The 11,084-nt window shown below is 37.7% G+C and overlaps 1 protein-coding gene across 1 annotated transcript in view; it reads left to right on the top strand.

Annotated features, from left to right (window-relative positions):
* The first annotated feature begins 2,163 nt into the window (after positions 1-2,163).
* Positions 2,164-11,084, top strand: part of LOC117430784 (cytosolic arginine sensor for mTORC1 subunit 2) — a 68,306-nt gene continuing 59,385 nt past the window's right edge. The window contains exons 1-2 of the mRNA XM_034051258.2: positions 2,164-2,579; positions 6,009-6,079. Coding sequence (XP_033907149.1) covers positions 2,467-2,579; positions 6,009-6,079 — 184 coding nt within the window. The 5' untranslated portion in view covers positions 2,164-2,466. The remainder of the gene's footprint in view (positions 2,580-6,008; positions 6,080-11,084) is intronic.

The raw sequence follows: 11,084 nt of genomic DNA, 5'->3' as shown, positions 1-11,084 counted from the left end.
GGGAAAAGAACATGACGAGAAGCTGCTGAAGGTGCCTACATTGTTCACCCTCCTGTGCGTTGTTCTTCTACACAATCTTCACCTTGTTGGTTATCTAGTTTGTTTACATTCCCTAAGGATATTTGCACCCTCTGTTAAATATATAAAAGTGTAAATTGATTCAAATAATTGAATGTAACGTGTTTTGGTCTTCCATTAGCACCTGTGTGCAGTTATGAAATAAACGTATTACAGTCAGCACCGCTTAATAGGGACACCTCGACAGAAGGAAAAATATCCTGAATGACCGGCTGTCCCAATTAACTGAGAGGCATTTAAAAGGACCCTAGTCACACTTATATTCATCATTTACAACATGCACAAGAGAGGAGAAGTATTTTTTTATTTCTCATGAATATAAACAGTACTGCAGTATTATTATTATTATTTATTTCTTAGCAGACACCCTTATCCAGGGCGACTTACAATTGTTACAAGATATCACATTATTTTTACATACAATTACATTATTTTTTACACATTATTTTTACATACAATTACCCATTTATACAGTTGGGTTTTTACTGGAGCAATCTAGGTAAAGTACCTTGCTCAAGGGCACAGCAGCAGTGTCCCCACTTGGGATTGAACCCACGACCCTCCGGTCAAGAGTCCAGAGCCCTAACCACTACTCCACACTTGCTGCCACACTTGCTTCCAGTACCTGGAAATGTTAAATGCGTCATTTGAAATAAGAGTCAGTTGTGCGCTGTTTCCGTGACTCAGCTGCTTCAGAGAATTGTGGGAGTCTGGAACCAACTCCCCAGTAATGTTGTTGAAGCTGACCCCCTGGGATCCTTCAAGAAGCTACTTGATGAGATTCTGGGATCAATAAGCTACTAACAACCAAACGAGCAAGATGGGCCAAATGGCCTCCTCTTGTTTGTAACCTTTCTTATGTTCTTATGAACTTTGTCTTCCCCTGTCCTCAGAAGGGGCAGCACAGCATGCATTCAATGTTCTGCATGATTTGTCTAAGATGGTCCACCGTTTGCAACTTCTGGGCTAAGGTGAGAGGTGATGGTGCACTGTCATCATCAGAATCAGAATCTCACCCTGATGTTTTAACTTTGACATGCTTCCTGTCATTTGCAGCCTCCAAAAGCTCAGCACTGGTAAGTTTGCCAGCAATTTCAATGTCATAATTTCTTTGCCACAGCAGCCTGAGAAACCACAGGAGACTCCAGTTCCTTCAGCAGTTCAAACTTCTGAGCCAGAGACAAATCAACTCGTTTTCACTTCTCAGCCATGATGACAGCCGCGAGACGAGGCAAAAACCACTGGTTTACACAATTACACAAGTCACAGCGTAATCACAGACTCACTGCACCGCTCTGAAAAGCAATCTCCATTCATCATTTGAAAATACTGTATCCCAATTAAACAAAGTGACGTCTCAATTAAACGACATAAATAGCATTGGAGAAAACCGTCTCCCAGAGCTGTATCCCATTTAAGCAGCAATCCCCATTATCAGTATAACAAACATGTATTTTCATTTTAAAACTTGATATTTGATACATTAGGTTAAAGAAAGCTCTTAATTACCATGCTTTACTCTGAGGAAATGTGTTACACTTGCACTTCCTGGATCATTTCACCTCAGCAGTGTCTTCTGGGTCATGCTGCTGGCTGACAGCATGTCTGGTGGGTTACTGACAGGAAAGAAGCAATTCAATGATTGGAGAAATTACCAATGAAGTACAACACCATTTGAAAGAATAGCTTGCAGAAGTATGTAATGAACCTAGTATAGTACCAGCTGTCACATTTTAAATAACAACACATGGTTACTATAACATGGGTGTCTTTCAAAACTGTACAATTGAGGCCTGTAACGAATGGAAGTGACAACAGGTAAGATTTAGGGAATTATTTTGTTAGCTACAACCCCTTTACTGTAAGTACAATGTAAGAGAATATAATATTTGTTTTTGGCTGTAACAAACATCAATAAATTACAGGTAAGTGTACTTTTGTATTGTTCACCATCACCACTAACACGATTATAACAGATTGTTGTTAAACTACATGTAGGATAGACAGAGATTTTTTAAAAAAAACTACAAGTCCCATCATGCATCAGTGTATGAGACCATACTTGGACCGCCCTCCCTGGGTTTGAATGACATGTTGTTTGTACACTGTACCCAGCTGCTGGACTATTCCAACTCTCTCAGCAGAGAAAACACGGGGACTGTCTCTCTCTCTTTCTCTTTTTTCTTTGCTATTTTCCTAACTCCGCTTTTTCTTTTTCTCCACTTGTTACTGCTCTTTCCGTTTCTCCCTTAACCGAGAACTTTTTTTTCACTCCAGTCACTAGCTTTTCAAAGCTTTATTTTAGCAATATAAATACAAATATAATATAAATACATTAAAAATTGATATCCAGGATTTTAGATATATGCAAATGAGAAGACGTAAAAGATGGAGCTGCATATTTTAGAGCACAGTTTAAAAGTAGCTAGCATAGCAAAAGAAGGGATCCAGTTTTTCACACACGGATTAATCAAACTCGCCTTCCTGCCCTCCAAAACAAGGTAAGCAGAACATTGAAAAACATCAAAAAATGCAGCGATTAAATGCGAACCAAGTGATTTGCAAATAGAGTTACTAAAGTCGAATTTGTCACAAGTTCCCGGATACAGTGTCAACAGTGCGAATAATTAATAACTTCGTTCTCTATGTTGCTGATATGCAATAAAAATGCTTCTTAATGTGTTTTATGAGGGGGCGGGGCTTTGAAATACCGGCCCCCAGTGTTCATTTTTGGAAACGCGAAGAATATTTAAATACAGAATGCATGTCATTTGTTTGCTTGTTTTAAAAAAGGGACTGTGTTTTGCTAAATAAACACGCTAGTAATGGGTGTCAAAACAGTTGGGGTTTATTAATGGAATGCTGACTACGCTATAAGGATTTACGTCAGGTTTTATAATTTATTATTATTATTATTATTATTATTATTATTATTATTATTAATAATAATAATAATAATAATAATAATAATAATAATAATAATAATAATAATAATGTGTTTATAGAGTGCCTTTCATGCCGTGAGGTTTAAGGCATTTCACACAAGTTAAAATAACAGGCAGCTATTATTAAACACTAACAGAGGACAAAAATACTCATAAAATGAAAATAATAATAATAATAATAATAATAATAATAATAATAATAATAATAATAAAACAGTTAAAATAACCATGACATAAGCCTTAAGCCTTGATTTAAAAGTAGCCACTGTGGGCTAACCTACGACATGATCGGCAGAGTTCCTCAGTTGTGAAGCCCGAACACAAAAAGCAACCACTCCTTTATTCCTAAACCTTACCCTCAGAGTGCAGAGCGGGCCACTATCAGGGAGTAGGGATTTGTACTCTTTGTCACTGTGGTCCCGCCATGGCTGACTAAATTAAACAGAATATCGCTGACCCACCTCCTATATAAATGAATGGTTCAATCACAATGCGGTGCCCTCCAAGAGCAATACAACAACACGGTTTATTTGCATAGAGAAATACATGATTTGTTAAAGCATATTTGATTCATACAGGAGACTGTATCAGGTTTCAAGCCCATGCTTACTTTAAGTCCAGTTTGTTTGGGCATTGCTATAGTACATTTTGAAACACAGCTGAGTTTTAACCTAGGGTAGGGGCCTCACGTGAGCCACTTGAAAGACCTAGATTTCTCCCTGGAATCAGTGTCCATGGTTTATTTCAACAATTCCATAGACTTGAGCTAGAATGAGCCAATAGTTAACCCTTCTGTGCCTTCTACATCATAAGAATCAATGCCTTGTTGTCTTTCCAGTTCGTTTACCTCCTCCTAAAGAATATACCAAGCCTTAAAAAAATATTTTCATGCTCAGATAGTCTTTCAGAATTGTAACGAATATTCTATAATTTGTACTCTCAGGAGTAAAATTAATCAAATGACATACTGCAGAAAGGTGAGAAGCCCTCTTCTGTGCAGTTGAATGGGATGGGTGTTATTGAATCATGTATGCATTGGTTTCCTTTGCATCTTTTTTGATAGTCATTTATAAATACTGTTATATGTAATATAAACATGGTCATCTTGGATTACATTTCAGGCATGTTTGAATATTTGAATATTTTCCCAGGAGTGATATGTTTATGCACAGAAGCATTGTAACTGTGTTCAGTTTGTACATACAGTGGTAGCCAAAGCCAGCTATTCACCTGTCATGAGATAAAGCAAAAATGTTGCAGGTTTGAAATCCTTTTTTTTTCTGACAGCATTGAATTATCTGCGCTTCATTAGTCTATCCAACAGGTGGCGAAAGAAAGCAGAAAATGCATTAAACAAAAAAGCAGGGAACTCTGGATTTAAAGAGGCTTTAAAGACAGTCATGCGTTTTGTCAGAGCGCTGCTAAACTGCACGTGGTTTGGAGTTATGCTCTGATGTTAACTGATTGTTCACACAAGGTTGTTCAAACGGGAGGAGTTATAGTTATTTTACTAAAATCAATGTAGCAGGCTGTGTAAAAAGTGCTTGCAAGTATAAATACCCCACAGAACTCGCACCCTTTTTAAGCGTACAGGAGACGATTAATCCACCAAAAATCTGAAACGATCTGCAGTGTCCTTATTAATGTAAATATGTATTTATACTACTGATACCGTACTTGTACACGACCAACTATAATGGTTCACTACTCTGAGTCAAACTATTATACAGTCCTGTTCATTTTGTATTTGTTAATGGCACAGATTTCGCTTTGTAATCAGGGTGTGAAAAATCATACAGTATATGTTATGCACATTAGTCATAGCTTGTGTCCTATGAAGATACAGTAGTCAGTGTTTTTTTTTTAATTGTTGTTATTCTGGCTTTCAATGGAATGAGTTTAACACTAGAACTGCCGCGGTTATACTCATACCTAAAACCACTGCCGGCAGCCATTATCACAGTACATTTTAAACAACATCAATATTAAAATGAAAGACAAACTATTGGATACAACTCCAAAGTTTTATTCAAGCACATCATATCAAACATCTTCAAAGCCGAAACGCCGTATTTAAATTAAACATAAGTTTATTTTCTAACTTATAAACACATATAAAGCAGTGCTTCAAAAAATGAAAAACTATAATAAAATAAACATTTCAAAAGAAACTAGTGTGTAAACAGGTATATGTACGTACAAAACTTAAAACGAAAGTAACATGTTTTCTCTTGCGTGTGTGTCACTCGGTGCAGCACAGAGTCCAGGTTGAGCTGATCAAAATGTTTCTGCTGAAGCGCTGTGGCTAGCTTCAAGATGAAATCTCTCCTACTGATATTTTACCCAGGGCATTCCTTGTACAAAACAAAGGAATTGATGGCTGCCAGGTCCAGTAGAGATAACAACAGGCGTGTATTTAAAAATAAAATAGACTATTGTAGGTTATATTCAAAATAAAAACATGTATTGTAAAAGGCAGTCAAACTGACGGCTTTGGCGGTTCTGGGTGGGTGGGATTATAACTTCCTTATTTTCGTGCTCAAATGCCATCAGGGTATACTGGGAGGGGCAGCTACATTATCCCTGACTAACTCTAAAATTGCACCCTAGCAGCACATTAGGTTGTTTCAGCACATTAGGCAGCAGTGTGGAGTAGTGGTTAGGGCTCTGGACTCTTGACCGGAGGGTCGTGGGTTCAATCCCAGGTGGTGGACACTGCTGCTGTACCCTTGAGCAAGGTACTTTACCTAGATTGCTCCAGTAAAAACCCAACTGTATAAATGGGTAATTGTATGTAAAAATAATGTGATATCTTGTAACAATTGTCGCCCTGGATAAGGGTGTCTGCTAAGAAATTAATAATAGTGGCATCGATCTTCTTGGTGTAAATCAGTATTTACAAATGCTTGAGTGGGCCACATTTTTGCTGAAAGTTGATAAATACTTAGCGATAGCTTTTGTAAAAACTCTCTCCCGTTCTCATAGGTGTAAATTCTTCACTCTGACAGAAACACCGGAGGACTATACCATTATTGTGGATGAAGAGGGGTTTAAAGGTAAGTTATGTTTTGAAAAGGGGTGTAATGATTCATTGTGTATTGATGAATACTTTAGGTACATGATACATCGTATCGGAATAGCGGTATGTATCATTTGTGTCGTGGTACAAGACCACACAACACACTTCACTGGAGTTCACCAAGTGGTTCTTGAATGAAGAGTAAGTGGATTTTATAGTCGGTATCATTACGTAGTCTCCCTGTCTCATTTAAGGTTTGTCTTTTAACAGAAAGAGCAACCATTTGATCTTTATTATGTATCATACAAGTAGGACCAGTTTACCCTGGTTTGCCATGTTTGAGATGGATGCAGTAATTGTATCAATTAAATATGCGATTAAAACCAAGGTACATTTTTTTAATCGTTTGACAGACCTACTTAGGAGTGACCTTTGACCCAGATCTTTTTTTGAACTGCACATTAGAAATGTTACCAAAATCTCTTTCTTTCATCAAAGAAATATCGCCAAATTGAAAAGTATTCTTTCCTGACCAGATGCTGAGAAACTGATGCATGCTTTTGTATCTTCAAGGATTGATTACTGTAATGCCCTTTTCTCTGGTACATAGTCATGTTATTTCTTGTCTGCAGCTTGTACAAAATAGTTATTTTGACCTTTTAACCTAAGAGACAAGAACACGTTACCCCTGTGCTAGCATCTTTGCACTGGCTTCCTGTTCGGTTTAGATTTGAAGGCCTACAAGGCTTTAAATGGCCTTGCCCCATCTTATTAAATGATCTTTTAACCCCATATGTTCCTAGACACTCACTCCGATCACAGGATGCAGAGTTACTTCATATTCCCAAAACTCAGAAAAAAACACATCAATAAAGCCCCTAAATTATGGAATGACCTGCCTAGCACTGTAAGGAAAGGGTCATTCCATATGAAATCAATAAAAAAAACTGACGTTTTTCACTTGACCTCCTCTGATTGTGGTAAACTTTTGCACATGGTTACACTGTGAATTGTAATCCTGAGTGAACCTCCCATTCATAAGATACCGGTCATCAAAGCTTGACCTGATTTGGACACCCACCCTACCTTTACATGGTCATGACTTCCTCCAGAATTGACATAGAAAGCTGGTGCTGGTGTCGATTTAAAGCTCTCAAATAGGACCATCCATTCAATTGATGTGAAATACAAGATTAAAAAAAAGTTGTGTGTATCTGTGACCTTTGACCTCACCCAGGTCAAATCGTGTAACTGTGTTTTTTTGTCAGTTTTTGATAGATTGTAGCCTAGACCCTTATCTACATTTCCTGCAAGTTTCATTTTGTGCCTGCCATTGGTTGATACACAGCACAGAGTTGAATGTCAGGTGAATCTTCTAAGTGAAGCGATTACACACCTATACAACAAATATATTTATTTGCAATCGAGTATACTCTCCTCACCTGTTAAATTGAAGCTGCAGTGAACTGGTGCTTCTGTAACAGCTATTAATATATTAACAAATTAACCAAGGTTCCATATTTACACAATTGGCTGAAACAAACAAATAAAGGTGAATTAAATATAAATCAATTCTGAATTGTGCACATTTAATTTTGTCCCCACCAGTGGTACGTCTGTCAGCACATGTTTGGTATTTTAAGTGATGCTTCTCCAGGAGCTGTAATTACCACTGTTCAAATCCAATGAATCACTGAGCCTGGAAAAGAAAATGTTTTGTTAGAAGTGGTAGAAATATAGATATTTCATTTTCAGGTCTCTGTCCTTATAATTCTGCATGCAACACAGTTTACCACTCACCTATGCTTAAGTTGCCCTTTTCCTTCGTTGCCACTCTGTCAAGGCTTTTGATGCTTTGGCATCTCCTTGTCTCTCAGGGTGTATGTCCTTCCTGTTACAATTGTTGGCTCCACTGATGTCAGCACATCCCCCATGTCTACAATAAATTGATCTGGACGGTGTGAGAAACGGAAAGATTGTGCTGGTCCATTCGGGTGCAGGAAGTTAATTTCAGCCTCCTGTTTCTTCTGATCAGCAGACACCACCAGCCCGAGCCACCAGTGACTGTCATACTGAACAGTAACATATTCTTTCACTTGGTCAAATGGTAGGACAACCTCTTTGACTGTGATTGATTTTTCTCTTTGCTTTGTTGACTGGGAGAACTCTCGTGCAAGGACTTTTGCTTTGGAAACTGGTTGAAAGAAGTGGAGATGCCGTGTGCCAGGCATGGTTCTTACCTTGAGGAATCTTTGCTTCAGAAAATCTTGCTCCGTTTGCCATTGTGCTATCTTGAAGTATTCTACTTCAAGTGCAGGAATGTTGTCTTTTTCAAACCTATACAATTGGTGTGGAGTCTGGATCTGGTCGTGGTATGGACGCTGCAAACTGGCGTTTGTTGCCATTCCATTGCCATGAGGTGTTGCAAAGAAGTTCCACTCTGCTTCCATGCCAAAATCTTCCAAGTGCTGGCAAATGTTGAGGACATTTTTACAGTTTTTATATTGTCCTGCACACCCGTCAGAGAAGTAATAGATTTTTCTTGAGCGCCTCCTAAATTTGTTCTCCAAGAACCTCAAAAGATGCTTTTGAGGACTTCCGGTGAGCAAGCCGCCAAGATGGACGCTTAAACACCAACCTCCACCCCCGATAGCATTTGTTTCCCAGTTTTTCACTTCAATATTTTATAAAAGGCATTTTTTGTTTATTTTGGGATCATGGAGACCCCAGTGAAGAGATCGGCTGCGGTTATAAATGCTAATATACCATCTCCTCATCTGGCATACATGATAAACTCGAGCTCCAGGCTGCACCTGTGAGGCTAGATCCCAAAATTAAAAAAGCCATTAAAGAATGCATGCAGGAGAGCCTAAATGAAGTACTGCAAGAAGTAAGGGGCATACGAGATTACCTGAATGATATTAATAAACGGATACTACAATTGGAAGAGAAAGTAGACAAGCAGTTTGCTAATCTGAAGGCCGTACAAGCGAGAGTTGATAACGTGCAGCAGGTTCAGAGAACGGACAGACAGGAGTTCCATGAGTACAAAGACAAGTTATCTGAACTACAAAGCAAATTGATAGCCATGGAAGAGCGGAATCGCCGATCAAATATTAGACTCACCGGGCTGAAAGAAGGTTCCGAGGGCTCAGACGCCGTCGCTTTTTTGCAAGCACAGAGAGAGAGAGAGATCAATCCCGAGTTACCTAATCTACCCTGCCAAATTGAAAATTGTGAGAAACGGTTGAGTATACTACTGTAATTCTCCTGATGAAGCTGATCACTTTTTGTCAGAAATCAAGTGAAATGGATCTTTCTCTGAGTTAAATGCTGAATTGGATTTTACCAGTTTGGTCAGTCGATGGTTTAGATTATCCTTTCAATTACTCATTATTATTATGATTATTATTATTATTATTATATATTTTTTCCTAATATTTAATTTCCTGCTACACCACATTTCAAGATGTCGGTAATTATATATGGCTCTGTGCAGCTGGGTGTGCGTGCATTGCATGTATGGTGTAAAGTTATATATAGTGTTAAGTGTTACTTAAAATATCACACTGATACGAATGTAGGTGTATATGCTTGCGTATCCGTGCACGTACCTGGATATGTAGGCTAGTATTTTTATTTATTTACTATTAGAAATATAAATCTCCTTTATTTTATATGCAGTATGTGTATGTATGTGTATGTGTGTGTATGTATGTAGGTATGTATATATATGTGTATGTGTGTATATACAGTATGTGTATATAGATATATATGTATATATGTATATGTGTGCATTTTGTATACACCATTCAATTTTTTTTTTTTTTGTAAACCTTGCTATTCTTAGAGGAGACCTGCTCTCGGGGATGGACTTACATCTTGGCGTTATTGCCCACAAAGTCTTGTAAACGTTTTGTTTTTTAGTCAGCAAGTTTGGACACTTCTCCTTAGCAGCTGGCAATCTTAGTTGTTTTTTTTGCTATTGTCGTTAATGATCATAGTTCCGTCGTTCTTTTTTTCTGTGCTGGGATTTTATACAGTGATGATGCTGGACAAGTTTATATTTTGGAACATTTTGTGTATCCTTATGTCTCTTATATTATTAAGAAAAGTGCTTTTCTTACTGGGGAGAGATGGGTGGCCTGCCTTGGTATTAAAACCACCTTAATGTGTGATCTAGTAGTTGTGTCTTGGAATCTGCGTGGCCTGAATATTCCTGCAAAAAGAACTAAATGCCTTGATTTCTTACACCGCAAGAAAGTCGACATAGCACTTTTACAAGAATCACATTTTAGGTCCTCTGATGTTAACAGAATTCAAAATAAGCATTATAGAGTGTTGGCTAACTCATGTGCGTCTACCAAGTCTAAAGGAGTTTTAATTCTGGTTAATAGGAAGTTAAATATTAATATTCATGGAACAGGTGCTGATGAGGAGGGACGCTTTACTTATGTTCGGTGTGAATTGAATAACTCTAAGTTCTGCTTTGTATCAGTATATGCACCCAATTCTTTTGACCCCCAATTTTTAAATCATATCTCTGCTAAATTACGTTTTTGTTTCTCCAGATATATTTCAGTTTGTGCTGGGTACTGATATTTTACCGATTTTAATCTCAGACCATGCCCCTATATTATATTCTTTCAGCCTTGTACCCAAATCGTCTCACGCTAATAGATGGTGATTTAATACTTATTTACTACAGAATGAGGAGTTCCTTAAACAGCTGCGTTCTGGTCTGATTGAATTTATCCAGTTGAACTCCAACTCGACTGACAATCCACAAATATTGTGGGAAGTAACTAAATGTTTTTTAAGAGGCAACTGTACAGCATTTGCTTCTCACTTAAATTCTTCTCGCAATAGACAAATAGTTCAATCAGAGAAAGAAATACTAAATACTGAAAAAGAGCAGAAAAGTAAATATTTGACAGACAGCTAGACAACTAATAATTTTGAAAAATAAATTCAATGATTTGACCTCAGTTAGAGCAGAATTCTTATTACACAAAAGCAAACAATTATACTATGAAAACGCA

Source organism: Acipenser ruthenus, chromosome 26 (genome assembly GCF_902713425.1).
Source record: "Acipenser ruthenus chromosome 26, fAciRut3.2 maternal haplotype, whole genome shotgun sequence".
Classification (NCBI taxonomy): Eukaryota; Metazoa; Chordata; class Actinopteri; order Acipenseriformes; family Acipenseridae; genus Acipenser; species Acipenser ruthenus.
The sequence above is the reverse complement of the archived record's forward strand: the minus strand, read 5'-3'. Positions and strand labels throughout refer to the sequence as shown.